This window comes from Chionomys nivalis, chromosome 8 (genome assembly GCF_950005125.1).
Source record: "Chionomys nivalis chromosome 8, mChiNiv1.1, whole genome shotgun sequence".
Taxonomy (NCBI): domain Eukaryota; kingdom Metazoa; phylum Chordata; class Mammalia; order Rodentia; family Cricetidae; genus Chionomys; species Chionomys nivalis.
The window spans coordinates 57137713-57159405 of NC_080093.1; the positions used below are offsets into that span (position 1 = coordinate 57137713).

General features: G+C 51.2%; 1 protein-coding gene across 3 annotated transcripts in view; it reads right to left on the bottom strand.

Annotated features, from left to right (window-relative positions):
* Adgra1 (adhesion G protein-coupled receptor A1) overlaps window positions 1–21476 on the bottom strand; it is a 44074-nt gene extending 22598 nt beyond the window's left edge. For 2 of the 3 annotated variants that reach the window (XR_009057608.1, XM_057779432.1), the window contains exons 1-6: window positions 21088–21476; window positions 20228–20425; window positions 14520–14833; window positions 9124–9251; window positions 7327–7450; window positions 3158–3303 (exon numbers count right to left, since the gene is read on the bottom strand). Coding sequence is in view for 2 of the 3 variants with exons in the window: in XM_057779432.1 (XP_057635415.1) it covers window positions 3158–3303; window positions 7327–7450; window positions 9124–9251; window positions 14520–14531 (410 nt within the window). In the remaining variant the exon portion in view is untranslated. The remainder of the gene's footprint in view (window positions 1–3157; window positions 3304–7326; window positions 7451–9123; window positions 9252–14519; window positions 14834–20227; window positions 20426–21087) is intronic. The other variant, XM_057779433.1, reaches the window with a different exon arrangement.
* Between the last annotated feature and the right edge of the window lie 217 nt (window positions 21477–21693).

The following is a 21693-nucleotide window of genomic DNA, read 5'->3' on the forward strand; positions in this document are numbered from 1 at the left end:
GTCTGTGGCATCGAAACCTCAGTCCCTCCTGTGACCGTGGCAGTGCTTCCTTACATGGTCTGCAGGTCACACCATTCCTCACTGCAGGCTGAACTGAAAAGATCTGATGGACTGTCCAAGGTCAGAGCTAGGAGCTTGTGTGAGCGCCTGGCCTGTTTCTTCGTGGGGTTTTGGTCTTCCATGGCTTGCCTCTGGGACACATGCTCCATGACTGAGCATCCACCTGCCTGGCCCCAGTCAGGACCCTATTGATTGGCAGCAGAGCTGGTTACGCCTTCTTCAAGGCACCCCATTGTTGAGGAAGAGACCTGGGTTGCTGCTTCTCCACCTACCCAACGGCCATTCTCTGAGAGATTGGCTGGCCACAGGTTTCCCAGTGTGCCCCTTAATCTTGTATATGTGTGTGTGCACGCGCGCACACACACACACACACACACACATACACACACACACACGAGCAAGTGCACATGCGTGGTCATGTGCACATCTAGAGAGTGAGGGGAGATGAGACCAGGTGAATCACAATCTAAAGTCACAGAATCCCCACTGAGAGTCTAGACTTTTTTGTTGTCATGGAAACTACCAACGTCAATCACAGTCGAAGAGCAAATTTTGGGTCAACCTTGGCAATGAGGCCCGCTCAGCTGCTCTCTTCTAGAACTCTGTGGATCCCTCCCTCTCCTTGAAATGGCACTAACACACATATGGGGGCTCTAAGGAGTCAGAACCCTCAGTCCTCACTCTGTCACCCAATGACACAGTCTGGATCGTACCCAGCACTCATACAGACAGGACTCATTGCCTAAGTCCTATGCATCTTCTAGGCTGGAGTTTCCTTTAGAGTCTCCCTGAGGTGGGAGTGTCTCCACCAAGTTGATCAGGGAGTGTATTTAGAATACCGAGATTGCAGCGCCACCTCAAGGACAGGAAAGTTGCTAGAAATGTGAAAAGTTCCAACAGTGTGTCCTGGGCTCTCCTGGAAGCCCTTGTGGGCAGCTCTCTTGGTACCTCATCTTGGAAACCTGTGGGCTATGCTGGCATAGCCTTTGCTTGTGGGAGACAGAGCACACTGGCTGTAGCCATGGGATTTGACTGTTCTGCTGGTGGTGGCCCAGGGTCCAGTAAGAAGGGGTACGGGTGTTCTGTCCAGAAGTCAGTTAAGCAGGACGTACACCTGGTGGGCACTTTGGGGGTCCTTTCCTGGGACTTTGCAGTTCTTGGGACTCTAGAACCAATTTCAGTGAATGTTGCTATGCACTTATGAGTTTGGGGACCAGGGCAGGATGCAAATTCAGAGAGATGTCCATTGTAGTGTCCCTGGAAGAGACACCTGAGTGGGATAATGGATCAAGGAAGGCATGTTAGAGACCTCTGATCCAGAGATGGAGGATGCACCAGCCAGTGTTCTCTAGAGTAACAGAACCAATAGGATGCATGCTTTTATGTATATATTTAAAATTATTGTATTTGATAAGAATACAAAAAGATTTGTTACACTGACTCACATGATAGGGTCTAGCAACAATGGCTGTCTGCCTGCTAGAGAGACAGAGGAGCCCCTAGCTGCTTAGCTCAAGGGGCAGGAAGCTTTAGAATAAGAGGGACCAGAGATGCCCTCATCTGAGGCTGAAAACCTAGAAGCCCCCTGCAGAGTCACGGCTGTGATTACATTCAAAGGCTGAAGAAGATGGAGTCTGGTGTCCATGGGCCATGGCAGCCAAAATAAATGTACCCTCTGAGGAAGTGTGGCTGGTGCCCTCTTTTTCTCATTGAGCTCCATTTGGGCCCCCGTCTAATTGGGTGCCACTGCCCACATTCACTGTGGGCCTTTCCTTGTCATCTACTGCATGGTGTATCAGTCATCTCTGGAAATGTCAGTCTTCTGGTCCCAAACATGCCTCCATTCAGTAAAGTTAACAATGAAGATCCAGGATCAGAAGGCCCATTGTGGGGTCTGAGACAAAAGACTCCCTCCTTCCTTCTTAGCCTCTGGTTTCTCTGAGAAGGGTCAGGTGCAACCCTTACCAGCACCAGGCCGGGTCAGAAGCCAGCAGAGGGAAGCAGGCCTTGAGTAGAGAACGAGGCAGACACTTCTCAAGTCTCTGAACCTGCACCTCTACATGATATGAACCCGCTGAGAGTATGAACCTGTTGGAGGGCATGCACATGCGTGTATACATGGATAACATATATCTACAGGGCTATGTACCTGTGGATGTGTGTTCCTATGTGTGTACAGAAGGTACATACCTACATATGTCTTTGTGTCACTGAGACAAAGAAGCAAACCAAAGCAAACCAAAGTCACAAATGCCCAGTCATTTGTGTGGTCACTCCAGGAGTATGGAGGGCCTTCTACCAGTAACTGGGCAGTTCAGTGTCCCATGCATTTCTAGGGACATAAGTCCTCAGACCAGCCAAGCTCCAGCCAGAGATACTATGGTCAGTGCCCTGACCTTCAATTTGCCCCAGGCCTACCTTGGGTCTCTGTCCCTGTATTAGCCTCACCCCCATGGCTGAACCCATCTTACTTCATGATGTAGGAGTCCCCTCTGTATGCTGTGAATGTGCTTTATTCATAAAGAAACTGCTTTGACCTGTGGCAGGGCAGAATAGAGCTAGGTGGAAAAACTAAACTGAATGCTGGGAGAAAGAAGGCAGAGTCAGAGAGATGCCATGTAGCAGCCCAAAGAACAGACGCCAGACAGAACTTTACCTGGTAAGCCACAGCCTTGTGGCAATACACAGAATAATAGAGAGGGGTTAATTTAAGATGTAAGAGTTAGCTAGAAATATGCATAAGCTATTGGCCAAAATGTGTTGTAATTAATATAGTTTCTGTGCGATTATTGTGGATCTGGGTGGCCAGGCACAAACGAGAAGTCTCCGTGTACAACTTCAGAACTTTGCTCTACTATCCCATGTTACCCCTGGTCCCCATATTCATCACAGTGCCTCCCAATTCCTGCCCCCAGACTCTTTCCCCCATTGACTGTGCCACCTCCTAGCTCTGTCCAACCCTCAGGTCACTTCTGTAGGCCAGACCATCTCCAGCCTGGAATCTGGTGAAGGTTTGCAGGACACATAACCAGTATGTCCAGGGTCATGGGTTTCTTGGGCTCAGGTGGTGGAGGGGCCCATGAACATTCTTGGATACCTGAGCAAGGGCTGCTTGGGGTACGGTGGCTGGTCTGCACCTGGGCATGGCAGGGCCTTCTTGGTCACCTGTTTGTAGATGTTCCTGGCAGTCACTCCGATCCACAGCATGGTAGAAAGCGTAGAATAGTGCAGAGCAATGCCCACCTGGGAGGGGAGAATGTCAGCCACCTGCCCCAGCACAGCGCCGCGCAGCAGAGTGCCTGCGCACGTGCCGCCGCACAGCAGAGTGCCTGAGCACATGCCGCCCAGACTTTCTGTGCTGCAAGTGTCCTGAACCCTGACAGCTACTCTGAAACTCTTTAGGGACAATAAAAAATAAATGAGGCCAACAGGAGGACAGGTAAGGGGTGTGTCAGGGGCAGCCAAGACTCTGAAACTGTTCCGCTGCTTGCTGTGTATGTGAACCTGTGGGAAGCTCGTGGTCTTGCATTACTGGTCCCCCCTCTGCAGAACAACTATGCCATCCTTAAGTATGGGTCCTGGTATACACACCTGCCTGTGAACTCTGGCCCCTCTCTAGGGTCCCCAAGTGGAAGGCAGGCACAATTGTACAGCAGGACTCTCAACACGTATTCACTATGGCATTGAATTTAAGGAAAGGCGCCTCCGGGACGAGGCTCCGATAACCTGCCCTTGCACGTCAGAGGGACTGATTGCTATGGAAACAGCCGCTGGAGCCAGTCCCATCCAGCACTTTTACGCTAGCTAATTATGCATTCTGCACTGCTTCATCTCCATCTGATTCCATAAAACAAGGCTACCTTTGAGGTAACAACTGACATTTTGAAATGACAAGTAAAATATTGCTATAATCGGAAAGGACATAAATGTTTAAGGAATACGGAGATTTCCTGAATAAAGCTAACATCGCGCCATTATAATGATTTATCAAATCCAGAGTTCAGTTTTTACTTATGAGTAAATGCTATAATAATTGATGAGGATTTGGGACGGGGTGGGGGTGGGTAGAAAGATTGAAGAACTGTATATGGTTTCAGATGGCTTCATAGGTACAGTGTAACATACCCTATGAGTTCAGCCTTCCCTCAGTCTTGCTGCTGCCCAGGTGAGCTGAGCCTTATGGACAACCCAGGCACACTGGACTCACCCCTCCTGGATGAGAGTAGGGGGTCCTAGACCTGAGTGTCAAGAGCCGTCTGCCATTTAAGAATTTAAGGTAAGGGCATCCAGAAGAGGGCGGGCAGCCATGGCTTGAAGGAAGGTCTGTAGTGTGTCTGTCACTGTCATATACAAACAGAAATATCCGACTCATCCTCACAAGGGCTCCCGACTTTGGTCTTGAGACATTGGTCCAGGGCCTTGAGGTGGGTGGCCCAGCTGGGAGGAGGGAGAGAGAGGAGGCCTGGCTGCATCCTTCCTTAAGCTGAGTCTCATCTGGGCTGTATGATCAGGGAGTGGGAGAAGATGTACAAAGGGCGGGCTCTGTCTCTTAAACACCAGCTTGAGGCAGAACACACAGGGAGGTCAAGGGCCTGGCTTCCAGACAGCTTGTGCTATTGAAAGGAAGAAGCAGGCAGGGCACCCTCCCTTGCTTCCGGACCCAGGGCCAGCACTGACGCACATTCATTATGTGGGACTCACAGCAGCCGTCTGCTTTGTTTATGATGTCACTTAGTACTTTAATGAGACTCACGGTCATCTTTCTGTTGCTATGACAACTGTCTGTTCTGGCTAGCCATTCAGAGCTCTGGACCACTTCTCCTGGCTGTTTTGTGGTGATGCTGAGCTTGGATGTGGAGGGGCTGGGACTCCTGTACTCAGTCACCTGGTTGCTAATCTACGTGGGCCCATGTCTAGCTCTCAGTGAGCTTGCTTTTAGCCTGCTCCTTCTCAGGCATTTCCCTCTTGGCAGGTGAGGGAGCAGTTGTGCTGTGTGAGCTGGTCCAGCTCCTGACCTAGCAGGCTTCTGATTAAAGCCAGCCTGGCCTCTGGCTCAGGGAGGCCTCAGAAGCAATAGACAACCCTACTTCTGCTTATAGGCGTGGGGGATTAAGTGTCCTGGTGTGGTGGAGATTGTCACCTAGAGTGCTTTGTGGGAACTGAGGTCCTCACCCTTTAGCTCTTCTTTACCTGAGTTCCCCCCACTTCCCCATTGCCCTTGCAGCAGTTCTGTGTCCCCCAAAGCTCACCTGCCTATGGCTCTTTCTTTCTCTCCTTAGTCTGTTGTCCACAGCTTCTCCTAACATAGCCCGGCAGACGTGTTTCCATTGGTCCCACATCCCTAACACTGCCTGGGCCTGGAAGGTGTGTTGCCAAGTGAGGGGCGGATAGAGACTGGTCACCCCAGGAAAAGCCACAGGAGACCAGAAGGTGGCTGCTTTCTACAGTCCATCCAGCTCTAGCACACAGGGACCCGTCCGTCATCTGGAGTCCCAGCGTTGTTACTAAGGACTTCTCACCTGGGCATGACCCTCTTAGATCTTAGCTGGGAGGATGCCAGGCTGGTTTATCCCCACTGACCAAAGCTCTCTTTCCGGTCCTGCACCTTTAGAGTTCTGGAATGCCACGGATGCCTACCTTCCGGAATGTCATGGGGCTGGCCTGAGCCTAGGGCCAGTAGTGCTGGACCTCATGGAAGCACCAATATTATTGCAATGGACAGTGTGGCCAGCAGGCCCCAGCTGTGCAGCACTTGGTGGCAGAGTAAAGACATAAAGATAACGACCCACTCAATTGCCTTGTCTATGGCTTCTGGACAGGCTTTTACAACAGGAGCGAGTGGAGTTTCCTAGCCCTCGCTGTGGCTGTGTCCAGCTTAACGGAGGCAGCCATGGAGGAAGCTGTATTCTCTCCCTTCCATTCAGGCATGTGGTACTGTTTCTTCCGCTTGTCTGACCCAGGCCTGGGCAGTGGCCTGGCTTCCCAGGGTTGAATGTGTCACACATTTGATGCCCAGGGGACTAGAGCATTGGTTGTCTTTCAGGTGTAGGTGTCATGCTCACAGACTACTCTGAGTCTCACATGGCATCGGCGTGGGGAAGCAAAGTAGCAGTGGTTGACTCAGTTGGAGCCTGCCCGAGCTAGGTGGGTCTGTGGGAACCAGGTAGTTAGGAGGGTGTGTTCTCTTAGCCTGGCCGTTCTAGGAACAGCCGCTAACCCACTGATCCACAGGATAAGCCTCACTTTCAGCTAGCTACCCACGTAGGATTACAGGTCACAGGAAAGGCAGAGGGAACCAGTTAGTGTGGCTATTGTCATTAATGTGGGTCCTGTGGTTTTCAGGTATTGGCTGGAGGTGATTTCTGCAGCGGCCAATAGCTATTGGCTGAATTCGCAACAGTGAGGGATACCTGAGGACCCATGGTGCAGGGAAGATGAATGACAGAAACCACCAAGGTCGTTGGTAAGTCACTCTTGGTCTCCGAGTCCCTGCCTGACCTCACTCATGGAGCCTAGTTGTGGAGCAGGTCTGGGGACTGGGCAAACACAGACTCCCTGCTGCAGGCACGGAGGGCTCTCTTCCTTGACCCTGAGTCACAACCCAGCAGGACAGTCCTGGGCTTGATTTGGAGAGGATGCTCCCTAGCCTCACCTTAGTCGGGGCTCACAGGTTATTTCTGTTTCCCAGTTTAAGCCAGTCAAACCAGGTCACGTGAGTGACGACGATGTGACTTGTGATTTGAGACAGTCTTTACCACGCTGGCTATTTCAAAGCTCCCCCTTCCCTAAGAGAGAACAGCCGGGGGTGCTCTGCCCGGCTCATGTGGGGATGGAGCCTCTGCTACCACCGGTACCTATGGCTGGCAGATCTGCTGGCCACGTGAGGTTAGCACCTGGAAGGTCTCATGCAGCCCACCCCTGGGTCCTGCCTCACTGATCTTCAGGAGAGGCATCCTATCCCCTTTCTTGTGAAGGTCACCATTTGCTGGACAGTGTATGTCTAGGTATATGGCCCACAAGTCCTCAGACATATTGATGTAGTAAAGAATAAAATGGTTTCATATGGCCAAGTACTGAGCAAAACAACCTGCTTCTGATGGAGTGGGATTAGAATACGGACCCACTAAAGAAACCTCACTCTCCCCTTCAGGGGCACCATCTGAACAAACACTAAGGTATTATTTATAAATGAACATTCGCTCCCAACTTTATAAGAAAGCTGGCATGCACGCTTTTGTGTTTTAGCACAGGGAAGGCAGCACTCACCGCTTGGCAGAGGATGGGGTGCTTGGTGCGATTGATGCCACCAGCAAACACCGTGAAGGTCAGAGCCGCGTGGAAACAGAAGTTGAGGAGCGCGTGCCGGCCTTTCCGGCTGATCCGGATGGCACTGTGGGAGACAGGGATTTCACATTAAAAAGCAGTGGTTCAGAGAAGAACCTGGAAATACCACACCTTGTCCACAGTGGGAATACCAGGACCTCAGTAGGGCTGGAGGCGACCCATCCAAAGGACAGGACCATGGGAAAGATGGACAACTGGGCCTTGTCCACCTCAGCAGGTCCCCACTGGTGCATAGAGTTTCCGTCTCTCTGCTTGTCTGACAGAGTCTGCCTTATCTAGGATCTCAGAGGGAGAAGCCGTGTTCTTGATTCCCAGGACAGCTTCATCTCTGAGCAGATGTCTGGTGCACAGAGAGGGCCAGACTATGTGACTGGTTCTGATAATATCTATTGTCACCAGCATGGCTAAAGCTCTGCCTAGCCAGCGAGGGCAGAGCCAGTATTGCTCTCCTTATAACTCGACCCCACCATGGCTGTGCACGTGTCTAAGTCTACAGCTCCTCTGGTCTGAGCATGCTTCTCAAAATCCCTGTTGAAACTTAACTGCCAGTATGCTGGTATTAGAGAATGGTTGTTGGGGCAGAGTTCTCATGAAAAGATTTAGCGCCCTTATTAAAGAGACCCCTAGGAGCTGCCTTTCTCTTTATAACATTGGAGGACTCAGAAAGAGAGTGGACCAAGATATGGGCTCTCATCAGACACTAAACCAGCTCAGTACCCTCCTCACTCTTGACTTACAATTTCTAGAACTATGAAAAAACAATTTTATCCATTGTTATCAACTCTGTGGTAACTTGGTAGCGCTGCCAAAATAGATTAAAAACAATTTTGAACCTATCCAAACCTCTCCCATTGTTATCATCTCTGTGGTAACTTGGTAGAGCTGCCAAAGCAGACTAAGAACACTTTTGAACCCATCCAAACCCCTCCCACAACAGGACCTTCTCATACCAAGCCTTTGCTTGTGACTGGCTATGACCCAGACCTAGGCATCACTCATAGTTTTGGTTATGGGTTTGGCTGTGGCTGTGATCCCCTCCTTCTATGTCTCAGTGCGTCTTCTAGGGATTCAGGCAGACAGCAGTCACACACATTCCCATTCCCAGACAGGCAGCCAGAAAAGAACTCAGAAGGAGGCCTCTGTCTAGAAGGCCCTCCCTAAATAAAAAGGCACAGTAGAGAGGAACTTCAAGGTTCTGCAAAAGCTTGCCCATGCCTCTTAGGATGCTGGAGCCATTTCAGGATGGACTTATTTCACAGTGTTACCAGAACAGAGGGGCTGATGTTAAGAAGGCTCAGTGGGGGCTGCAGAGATGGTTCAGCAGTTAAGGGCACTTGCTGTTCTTCAGAGGACTCCGGTTTGGTTTTCAGCACCCACATGGTGGCTTATAACCATTCTTAACTCCAGTTCTGGGGGATCAGGCACCCTCTATTGGCCTCCTTGGGCACCAAGCACACACATACACACACACACACACACACACACACACAGAGAGAGAGAGAGAGAGAGAGAGAGAGAGAGAGAGAGAGAGAGAGAGAGAGAGAGAGGAGAGAGAGAACACATATATACATGTAGGCAAAGCACTCACACACATAAAATAAAAATAAATTAGCACAACAATAAAAAGAAGACAGAGACCCAGGATGGAAGGATTGGGTTTTCTCCAGTACTGTGCCCTAGGGGCCACTGTTCCAGGGAGGGTGAGGAGGGCTCCCTTACCTCTGATGCAGGATATAGGTGATGACCGAGGCAAGGAGGCACAGGAGCATGACCGCGGTGCAGGCATACACCACGGGGTGCAGGAACTCCCCTGGGTACTGGGGCAGGGAGAGGACAGTCTTCAAATCCTGGAAAGGAAGCAAAGACTCGAGTGACTGATATGGCCGGGATTCCCTATGTGATTTCTCAGGTGTCTCAGGAGGGGTAAGGCTGAGAGGGACTCTGCTCAATGGCTACTCATGCAGGGTGCAGGGCATAGTATCCCAGGAGCTCACCTGGGATTAGTGTCTTCCCAGGGCTGCTCAGCTGAGAGCATCTTCCCACGACTCTGAGAGCAGCTCCCAGAGGGACCACTTCCACAGTGCCCACACCTGCCTTGAGCCTTCTTTCTACCCACGTCCCTGGCAGAGGGCAGGCAGATGCCAGCTTCCACTGCGTGTGCCACTGCTGCCCCCAGAGATGGTATAGAACACTCAGCCTCCCCAGCCCACTCCCTACACCCCACACTCCTTAGCATTATGCTTTTACACGACTCCCTGGGGAATTCTGCATCATGTTTCAGCAGCCCTAAGACAGTGGAATTGACCTGAGCAGACGGAGAAAGAGGAGTTGTCATGAACAGTAGGTATGGCCTCGGGACCTTTTCTACCTTCACCCACTCTACTGTGTATCAGAACTGAGGAACAAGGTTCAGGGTTACAGTTCAAATGAAAGCATAGCTGCCCCGTGGTAGGGAAACACAGAGGAATGAATGTCTGGGATGGAAATGCTCAGAAATCCTTGGGGCCCTGGGTCAGTGTCCTGGCCAATATGTTTGGGCAAGAGGGTCAAGTCTCTGACTTTGAAGGGACAGCTGGCCAGTGGGCAGCCAGGGCTAGTGCCCACAGTGTTCTCATAACCCTCACGCTTCTGGGCCATAGCTGGTGCAGGGCAGAAAGTCTGAGGGGTAGGTGTGGACATGGTTGGCACATGAACAACTCTCCAGAAGACATGGGGCTCAAGGATTAGGATGCATGGAGCCTGTGTCCCTCCCAGATGACAATTTCCTAATGAGGCATTATGTTGTGGAATATTTCTTTAAACCAGGCAAGATGTATTACATTTGTTCTCACTGCATGTGTTAACTGTGTAAAGATATGTTGCATTTGCGTTTATTAAATAAAATCAACCTGGACTCAGAGAGGCCGGGTTAGCAACTGGTTGACAGGAAGTAGCAGGGAGGAGCTTAGTATGGGTGCTTTTTTTTTTTTTCTTTTAGTTCCGGCTGTGTGGAAGGCAGCAAAGGAAGTTACTCAGTTGCTATTCCAAATCTCTGAGCTCACAGATTTTCACCCTAGCCTTTGAATCTCATTGTCTAGGGGAGCAGAACTCCCCTCAGGCTATAGGTCGCTGGTAGTTCAAAGTGCAGGCTCTGGAATGAACATAACACAACACACTGGAAAGCTGTCCCTAGCGCAGGCTCTGGAATGAACATAACACAACACACTGGAAAGCTGTCCCTAGTGCAGGCTCTGGAATGAACATAACACAACATACTGCAAAGCTACACAACACACTGGAAAGCTGTCCCTAGTGCAGGCTCTGGAATGAACATAACACAACACACTGCAAAGCTGTCCCTAGTGCAGGCTCTGGAATGAACATAACACAACACACTGGAAAGCTATCCCTAGTGTGCTCTCCCTTGGCCGTCACCATATCCTCACCTCCTGACTAGGAAACTTTCCACACTGGGTTCTGGGAAGGGAACTCGGCAGTCAGGATAGCCACAGGATGGCCCAACTAAGGAAGGATGCCCCATAGGATCATGCGTCTCTGCCCTGGGAAGCCCCCAGAAGTGCTGACCAGGCAACAACTGCAGGAGCCTGTGTCTGAGTGAGGACAAGGCACTTGCCATGGGATGGCAGTTTCTGAAGGGGTTGAGTCTGTTTCCCCAAGGAGTGTGTCTTCAACTGGCCCTTTCTTCCTGGACACCCCACATCTCATCTGATGGCTGAGCTCAGATTTGTGGCATACTTAGGACATTTGCCCATGGGTATCTTTAGGACCATGGCCAGAGACTACCTCACCCTCCAAGCAACAAGAGCCTCCATTAAGATTGCCTGAGTGACCCTGACTTCAAATTCTAAATGCTTCCTGTAGTGTGTTGAGCAGAGGGTCCCAGACCCAGTGTAGTGCTTCCTCTTCTAGGACATTTGGTCTCTTTGGGAGCTCACATGTCCTTCCTTATGGTCTGTCTGCAGGGTATTTGCATGTGCTGTGAATTATGGTGTTCTGAGCACGAAGGCCATTATTCAGTCTGTTTGGCTCAGCTGCTTCCTGTCAGACAGAAGCCAACTCTTGAGTCATGGAAAGTACACTTGCTGATGAGATCAGGGTGCCCACACACCTGATGAGTTTGTGCTTCTGGGAGGTGGGGTGCCCCCTGGGGCCCTAAGAGCTCTGGGTTCAACTGGGCCCAAGTGACATTTCCAGGTTTTTGTGCATGTAGGTATTTTCATGGGGGTCTTAGGGTTTTGACCTAATTTGGCCGTTGTTACTAGTGAGGGAGGAACAGAGAGAGAGAGAGAGAGAGAGAGAGAGAGAGAGAGAGAGAGAGAGAGAGAGAGAGAGAGAGGGAGGGAGAGAGAGAGAGAGAGCATGAGAGAGAAAGTGCAGTGCAAGCGAGCTTCCCAGTACAGTCCTTTCCTTGCATCTAGATCTCGTCCTGGAACTAAAACTCTACAATGATCCTGAAGGCCTGTGGCTTGCAAGTCTTCCATGGCCCTCTTCAAGGTCATTGTCACTGTGTATATGGGATGTGGGGGTCTCACAGGGGCTCGCCTTCCTGACAGTATCAGGCTCTTGTGATGGGAAGGATCTGGGGACAGCCAAGGAAGGAAGAGGGCTCAGTTCTGACCAAAGCAGTGCTTGCGGTGTCCCTGATGCTCTGAGTTGGTAGCGGTGTTCCATGTTCTTATCTCCAGGCCCTACAGGAATACCTGCCCTTGGATACTCCTCTCTATGGCTTGAATTCACACAACAAAGCCTCATGGGAAGCCAAACAGAAAAAGTAGAACTGTCTCCAGTGAGCTGACAGGATATTCAGAGAGTCAGCTTGCTACCCAGTGATGTGTTTTGAAGGCTGCTGTCCTGACAGCGTCACACAGCCTTGGGCTGAGGGGCTCAGTCTCAAATGGATATTCACAGGGGTGGCCTCTAACTCCTTAGTGGCTTGGAAGCTTGGGAGACCAGACCTGAGGGGGTGGGGTCACCTATGTGAAGACAGACCTCAGAGACTAAGGGCATGCCAGGGGATGACCGGTGGGTGAGCTTGGGAAGAAGTGAGATTTGATTTGGCTTCCTGCTTGTTTGTATCGGAATGATCGCCTGTGCCTTTCTGCATTTTTAGAGGTGACATTTAAAATTCAAAGTAGGCAAGGCAAAATGGAGATGCATTTCATATTTTAAAGTTCACACATGGGCAAGTTCCTCTCAAGGAGTCTACTGTGCAAATGTTCCTTGGGCAAGATTCCAGGGATCTGACATGGGGTCAGGAAGAAGCTGCCTGGCTTGAGGACAAAGAGTCCCTCTGCCGTTGTGAAGCCAGAACGTTCTTTGGAGCAGGGATGGTGAGATGAGCTTGGCTCCCAGGTCACCACATAAGAGCTTTCAAAGGACCACAAACTGTCGCCCAGCCAGCTGTGTTGCTTGCTCCCACAAACTGCAGCTAGCATGCTGGTTACCACACGCTCCTGACTGCCGGCTACTCAGCTAACACTCACGTTCCTCAGGAACTCCGCATCCATGAGGTCTGGTGTGGAGGTCATGTTGATACTCCAGAGGCTGCTGAGCTCATTATAATCTCATTATAGTGATACAGATCCACCCACCCTGCTGTCACAGAGCTGAATAATACCAAGTCAGGGGAGAAAAGAGGCAGCACCCTGATTCCTGGAAGTCTCCTCCCTTCTCCCATGAGAGCATGAAGACTGTACTGTCAAAGTGCAGGGCCTAGTAAACACCTACACCCTAGAGCAGACTGGGGACCTCCAGAGTCGAGCTTCCCTTTTCTGTTCATTGACCATGGGGTAACACTCCCTTTCTACTCCCGAGAGCTGTTGAGTGATGCTCTCAGCACTCAGTAAGAAAATAACTGGGAGATTCAGTAACAGGGCGAAGAAGGGCCATCCCAGAGAACCCTCAGACAGGTCATCTAGGTCCAGGTGACATACTGTTTGCATTGCCTGTAGGGTGGACAGATTGTTCCAGAAAACACTGTGGCATGCCTCTGCTCACTGGGAAATTCCTGAGTCCCTTTCTCTTAAGATAGCTGCTCAGTCAACAGACTCATGAATATCTCTACCACGGTGGTTTGAATAAGAATGGCCCCGTAGGCTCGTGAATGCATAGTCACCAACAAGTGGCATATTTGAAAAGATTAGAAGGATGAGGAGGTGTGGCCTTATTGGAGGAAGTGTGTCACTGGGGCTAGGCTTTGAGGGTTCAAATTCCTCTGCCAAACCCAGGATCACCTATAGATCAGGATGTAGGTCTTAGCCATGCCCGCCTGTTGTCGTGTTCCTTGCCATAATGATAATGGACTAAACCGCTGAAACGCTACGCCAGCCCCCAGTAAAATGTTTTGTTTTGTTTTTTTATAAGTGTTGCTTGGGGCATGGTGTCTCTTCACAGCAACAGAACAGTGACTAAGACCCCTGCCCCAACATACAACAACAGGCATCCTGTCATGAGTCACTGCTTCCTCTCACATTTTCATCTTGTTTTAGTTGACCGATCCTTTAAGCTTGTTCTGCCAATGGGACGAGCCAGGAAGCTACACAAGACCAAAGACAGGAGGGAGGGAGGAAGAGAATTCAACTAAGTAACCTGACAGCTCTTGGTGACAGTGACAAGTAGAAAAGGAATCTCTTGAAGGTGGGGACGCCAGGTCTGGTTACATTGCTTTCTGACCTGGGAGCTTTGAATATAGAGGGAGCAACTGGATCTTTCTGGTTCCTCTTCTAGTTTATTCCCTCCTCCTTTCTTCTTCCCTCTCGTCCTTCCTTCCCTCCTGTAAAATTTTTTGTGGGTCTCTGGGTCAGTGTGTGTGCATGTATGTGTCTGTGTGTGAGTGTGATGTGTGCATATATCTATGTACAGAAGCAGGTGGCTCTGCCTGCGTGCAGAAGCCAGAGGAGTCAGACAAGTGTCCTGCTTTATCATTGCCTGCTGTATTCCTTGGAAAGAGTTTCTCACTGAACCTGGAGCTAGCCTTGCAGCCAGTTAGACAATCCTCCTGTCTTTGCCCTGCACAGCACTGGGGTTGCAGGAGCACATGGTCATGTCTAGATTCTTAGATGGGTGGTGGGATCTGAACTCAGGCTCTTGTGTCTTGCACAGCCCAGTTATCTTACCCACTGAGTCATCTCCTCAGCCTTGGTTCTTCTTTCTACTTAGTCTTCCTGGGTAGTCTTTCTCATCTCCATCTGTGGCTTTGTTTGACTTTGTTTGGTGACAGGGTCTCACTCTGCAGCTGCCTCAGCTTCTCAAGTGCCGGAATCACCCGTGTGAGTCACTGTGCTCGCTTGGCTTGGTTACTTTGCTTCTTCTTCTTCTTGGTTCTGTTTTCTTTTCTGGTTCTGTGCCAACCCAGATTGGTCTTGCTAGAGCCTGACGCATGTCTTTGCCTGTCTTTTCAGTGATAACTGGGCCTTATTGATCGATCAGCCTTCCATGGGAAAAGCAGAAGGTAAGTCACTCATTCGCTCAAAACACCAACTGGATATTACACGAATATAGTTTGCTGTCATTTTCTTTTTAGAGGGATACAGGGGATGTTGAAATCATGAGAAAGACATTTTGAAGAGTATTATGGGAACTTCCTTCTGGCCTAATGGTAGCTTTCTTGGTGCGGATAGTTCAAGGGGAATGTTGAGTCAATGGCAACAGCTCTACCTGACAGAAAGGTAGCTCTGAGATGTCCAGTCATTCAGAACTTGGAATGAACAAAAAGAAAGAGGAGAACCAAGAACCAAACCAAACCAAATTAAACAAAAAGCGAAAGCGAAAGCAAAAAACAAAACAAAACAAAACAAAACAAAAAAAAAAAAACAAAACTAAACCCCACCAAACCCTGTGAGCAAAGTTCTGAGCTGCTCTAAACACAGGCCTCTTTCACCTGTAAGGGGAGGTGGGGCCGGGCCATCTGGTGACTCCTAAGCGGTGCAGCCAGGCTAGGCTGAAATGAACCCATCACATTTGGGTTCTTTGGGTTCATATACTGTTTGTAGCTTAGAGGTGCCTGTGTCTCCTCACCTGTTATCCCCGAGCTGACCTCACACAGGCAAAGCTTCCCTGTGCATCTGAAAGTGTCCACTGTCAGCCATTGTGACCCTCCAGCACTGTGGGGAGGAAGCAGTACCCTGGGACTTGATTGTGTTCTGTAGACTGCAGAGCCAGGGCTTGAGGTCTTTCCCTCTATATACCTTTCCAGAGCCTTTGATATTTAAATAATGCCCATCTTATTACATATTTATTGATTTAATTGGTTATTATCAGTGTGGGGGGGGCATATGCATGCCTTGGGTCCTGCCTGGAGGCCAGAGGGTAACTTCAAAGAATGGTTCTCTCCTCTCCTTTCATTTTAATGTGGGTTCTGGGGATTGAACTCAGGTTTTTAGACTTCTGTCAGTCTTAGTGCCCTCTCTTGTCTTTTTTGAATGTGGAAATTGAAGACATAAAGGTTGTTGTAAATATGTCATGTATTGGGATCCTTGACCCCAAGTAGGGAGTAGGTGAGGCCTTGTGTCCTTGTTAAATGTGGCTAAGGACCGTCCAGTGGCAGTGAGGTAAGGTCCGGGCCACAGCAAGTGAAGACAACCGAGTTCTCTGTGGGAGTGCCAGCTTCCGTGGCTGCTCCTGCTATTAATAATGCTCAGAACAATGCAAGGCCACAGCATTGTCACAACCAACAGATAGGGGTAGCACCTGATCGCTAGACTCAAATATTACAATGACAGGGAGCCAGGGATCAACCCCACATCCCAGCACTCCACACCCTGTCACCCCACACCGTGCCACCCCACATCACGCTACCCAGTGCCACATGTTCCCACAGCACCAATTAATCATTAGATCCCACCCATGGGAGCACCCCATTACATAAGGCCACCTTAATCCTTCCCACCCTACTTTATCTTATTTTATTCCCGACCATCCTGCGTCACGCCGTGTTGATAAACCACACCATTTCATCCCACACAAGTCCACATCCTGCAGCTCCACACAACGCCACTCCTCACCGCACCATTCCATATGTCACCATCCACACCACACCCTTCTGTCCTAGGCTAGCCCAGGATGTGACGCTGCCATGCCCCACCACACCAGGCTACCTCATCCCTTGCCGTCTCACTCCTGGCCACCCACTCCATGTCATTCTCCACGCCATCCACACTGGTCCTGTCTCATGCAGTACCATGCTATGCCACATCATTATTTTGTTTTCCAGACAGGGTCTCTCTATGTAGCCCAGGCTGGCCTTAGATGTATGCCTCAGCCTCCTGAATTTTGAGAAGATAGATACGACCCACCACTCCAGTTTACATGGCCATGCTGTTGTATATCATGCCTCTCACACCAAGCAGTTCATGTTATACACCCATCCCATACATCCCATACCATACACCATGCTATACCATACTTTACCATACATCTCATAACGTACAACTTGACACCACACATTCCACACCCCACTAGCCTGTCCCGAACATCCCATACCACACTCCTACACCATTTGGTGCTGCGTTATTATTCTACACCATACAACCCACACGATACCACTCCACCTCCCACCACACAGCGTACACCTCACATCTGATATCACACTGCTCAGCACCTCAGTCCCACACCACAGTCCCACACCACAGTCCCACACCGCACATCCCACACCACAGTCCCACACCACAGTCCCACACCACAGTCCCACACCGCACATCCCACACCACAGTCCCACACAACACATCCCACACCACAGTCCCACACCACAGTCCCACACCGCAGTCCCATACCACATCCCACACCACACATCCACACCACAGTCCCACACCACACATCCCACACCGCAGTCCCACACCATACATCCCATACCACACATCCCACACCGCAGTCCCACACCATACATCCCATACCACACATCCCACACCGCAGTCCCACACCATAGTCCCACACCACAGTCCCACACCACACACCCACACCACAGTCCCACACCACACACCCACACCACACACCCACACCACAGTCCCACACCACACATCCCACACCACACATCCCACACCACAGTCCCACACCACAGTCCCACACCATACATCCCACACCACAGTCCCACACCACACACCCACACCACAGTCCCACACCACAGTCCCACACCACAGTCCCACACCACAGTCCCACACCACACACCCACACCACAGTCCCACACCACACACCCACACCACAGTCCCACACCACACACCCACACCACAGTCCCACACCACAGTCCCACACCACACATTCCATCCTCCATATATACACCACACGATTATGGCACACACCCAGGACCGTAATTCTATGTCACACGTCTATGACACACATCTGACACCACACGTTCTGTGCCACACGGCCTACCCCATCCACTCCACACCACAAAACCTACTCGGTACATTCTATGCCACACACCTATAACACATATCCCACACCTCACATTCCATACCATACATCCCACACACTGTATCCCATGGACCCCACACTACACCATCTTCTTCCATACACTTTATACCCCTGCTCTGGGCCACACCAATTCACATCCCAACCCACTCCATTCTACATGGCATGCTCCGTAGCACGTTATTCTCTACCACATATCCCACACCACGATAGAATATGTCTGCCACGTCAGTCTATCCTGTTTAGTTCCTCACCTCTGGTTGCCAGAAAACAAGAGCCAGACACGTGGAAAGTGCCTTAGTTAGCCCACTAAATCTGGATGCTCTCAGGGAACAGCAGAGAGAAGGCAGGTGCTCAACAGTTCCCCTTGTCATTGGCAGGTACCGCTTTGTTCCCCGTGAGAGTAGGCCTTCTTGGTGCTAACTGTGAGAATCGCAGGTGACAGAGGGCAAAGTCAACCATGTCTGGGTGTCTGCTGGAATAAACAGCAGTACCTATTGTGGGAACGAGCTGGATTGATTCTGAGTCTGTTACCTGCTGTGACACAGGAGCCCTTGGCTTCACACATTGGACACGGTCATAGGGAGAATCAGACAAAGATAATTTTTAGAAGGAGAAGCATGGCATGGCCTAAGTGAAAGAGGTTTGAATCCAGTGCTCGTTTAAGCCCTGGTATGTGGTTCAGAAGACCAGGGTATGTGGTTGTGTCTTAATTCTGGGAGCAGGAAGGTGGTGTTTCATTGCTGGACTGCGTGTTAGAGAAGCTCCGGTAGGCAAGGTGAAGGTACAGTCATGGAGGATCAGCTAAGGTCACACGGTCTCAGGACCACAGATCGTTCTTTCTCTAGGTCCCAGGTGAACTGCCCAGCACCTGCACCACCGACTGTAGACACACAGAAGGTGTGGCACCTTGGGCGGTCCACTTTCTGTGTCTCTGAGATACTCTCATCTGCCAACTATCAGGTGATAGTAATAAAACCCCTGAAAGTTCACAGACTCTGGGCCAAGCTGTCAGGGAGGCATTTACAGTATGGGCTCTTAAATGGACAGCCCTGGGCAGCTGAAGTCTGGCATGGCCCTTGTGTGGAACAGAGATCCCCAAAGGGCTGCTGGCAGCTGCTGTGAGTGCTGCACATAGAAGTAGGGGGAGCAGAGGATGGGCACTTCTTGCACAGGGAGATGAGTGTAGGCAAGGGTCAGGGGCTTGGAGGGAGTAGGGGAGGGTGGGGCCGAACTAGCAGCTACCCCTGTCTCCCGAAGCTCCAGCCAGCTTATCTATCATCTGCCAAGGGTAGGTTTCCATTTTGCAAACATCATGAGTTGGAGAAGGGAAGCCACAAACCATTCCAACCTAGGGCTGACAGCCATGTTGGGTGTGGCACCCAAAGGCATCAGGGGAGAGTGTCAGAAGCCAAGGGACCCTTGAGCCCACGCTGCTCTCCTTTGAGAGCTGCCAGTGCCTGGATCAGGTAACCTTGCTGGGGTCAGGAGAGAACATGGCCAGGAGCTTCGTCTCAGCCAACAACGTTGAAGTGGTGTGGCTTTGGACATCAGGGATTTCTCTCCTGGGGCATTTTTGAATGGAGCAAGAAGCGAGTGAGGCAGTGACTCAGACAGAAGGCTCCTTACTAGGCGGACACATGGGTCTGCACTGAGCATCCATGCTCATGTCTGGGCTACGGACACGTTCTCCTGGTGGTCATTGACATTCTCAGCACGCACCCCAGCCCGAGCTGCCCTGTCAGCTGTCCCTTTGGGAGCCTACACAATACATTATTTACTCAGCTGTCAGCCTTCCTGGAGATTGATAGACAGTGACCACAATAAAAGCTTGTGGGAGCCTTCAGGAAGGGCCCCACCATGTCTTGGATACTGTTCCAACCCGCTGACCACACGGTCCTTACTCCCTTCTAGTGAGAGGAGCACCTTCCCCGCTCCTGTTGTAGCTGTAGCTGCCAAAGCCCTTGGGCTTTCTGAGAAGCAGGGACAGTTGGAAGGGCCTGGTTGACCTGACTGAGGCCCCCTCAGTGGGAGGGAACCTTGTCTGGGACTAGACAAGGTTCCCCAGGGCATGGACAAGAGCCCCGCGGATGGATGGCACTCGGCTGATTAAATGATTCGACATTGCCGTGTGCCTTGAGCTAATTAGTATGAACAGCACCAAGTGAGCCAGGGAGCAGACAGACCCTGGCAGGCAGCCAGAGACCCAGGGCAGCCAGACCCTGCTGCCCTCAGCACCACCCCCATCGAGTTCTCCCACCCCAGGAAAGAGCACATGCTGGACAGTTGCTAACTACCTAACCACCCCATAAGTTACTTTTCTGCCCAGGCCTCCTCCATCTAACAGAGGATGGTAGCACTTGATCCGGGGTGAATGCAGGGTGCCCTGAGCTGTTAGCCCCTTGGGCTGTGTACTCACCATGAGCCCTGCAGAGTTAGGGAGGCAAGAACACCGGTGGGGTTGCTGGCAGTGACCACTATGTTGCGCCCTTCTCCCCTCTAGCCTCCATGGCCATCTGGAAGGTCAAGTCCCAAACAGCAGTCACAGTGGAGCTCCTGGGAAGGCTACCTCAGAGTGACTGTGGCAGGGTGGCTGAGGAGCTGAAGGCTGACCCACCTGCAAAGACAGTGCATGTTGCAGGCCAGTGCGCGGGTATACTCAGGGGGTATACGCAGGGAGCCTCTAGTTCTTTTCCAAGTGTGCCCCTTTCTGGCTCCTATCAGCCTGGCCAGCCTGTTGGAGTCCCTGGCTCAGGCTCCATCTGAGGCATTCAGAGAGGTGGCGATAATCATAGCTTTGGGACTGGAGGAAACCCTCCTTCTGGCAGCCAGAAAACATCCCTTGAGAAGTCCCTACTCCCCATCCCGATGTAAGAATGCTACTTGGTTATTTCAGGCTACACAAGCCAGACCAACATTATCAATTTAAATCAAGAGAATCAAATAAACCTGAATAAATCTCTCAGTCCCTGGGCAGACCCGGCAGGCAGAAGCTTCTGCTGCTTGATGTGGCTGGACCTTGAGGGTTAGCATCTCCCACATGGACATTCTTGCCTGTGCTGGAACTATGTGGTCTTGCTAGGGCTCCAAGCCCTAGACTTACCCAAAGTTATTCAGAATCCACCTTCCAACACCAAGAGTGACCGAACCCCTCACAGCATTTCTGTCCCAGAAATGGCCCTCATGAGTGGACACTGTGGTGGGCCGGTGGCTTGACCAGGAGCACCACCCCTCCCCTTCCCTTCTCAGACATCAGGAGGAAGCCACCCAACTTCTCACCTATTTCGGTAAAGGCTGCTGAAGAGGCACAGGTCTCACGCTTCTCATAGGCGAGATGTGGCATGTCCCTCGTGCTAGGGAGCAGCTTTCTATGACGAAAGGCATCCGACTGGAGCTTGTGAGTGGAGTTATCAACAGATTGCAGGGCTGCAGCCTGGCCAGGGCACTGCGCTGGGGACGGAGCTCTGCACCCGGAGCGAGTGAGTCAGAACCCAGAAGAGCAGGCATCCAATGCGCTCTCTGCAGGCAGTTTCCAGCTCTGGGTTGGGGGACGCCAGCCGCCTGCGCGCCTGATTTCTGCAGTAGCAGCCAGGGGAATGAAGGACCGGCCGGGAAGCAGGAGCTGTAACCATGGGGACTGGGGGAGGCGCGGACCGCGGCAGCGCCGCCTTACCCTGGCTCCCTGCGGCAGAGCGGGAATGGTTCTTCCCAGCCCGGCGGCCCGCTGCCCGTCACACTGCAGAGTCGATTTAAAGAGACAACCGACTAGGGTTTGCTGCTTGCTTCCAACAGATTCAGACAACTCACATTAAAGCATCTCCCCCAAAAGGAGGACAGGATGATGTTATTTCATTTTTTAAAAGAGATCCCTGTCTGTTGAGGGCT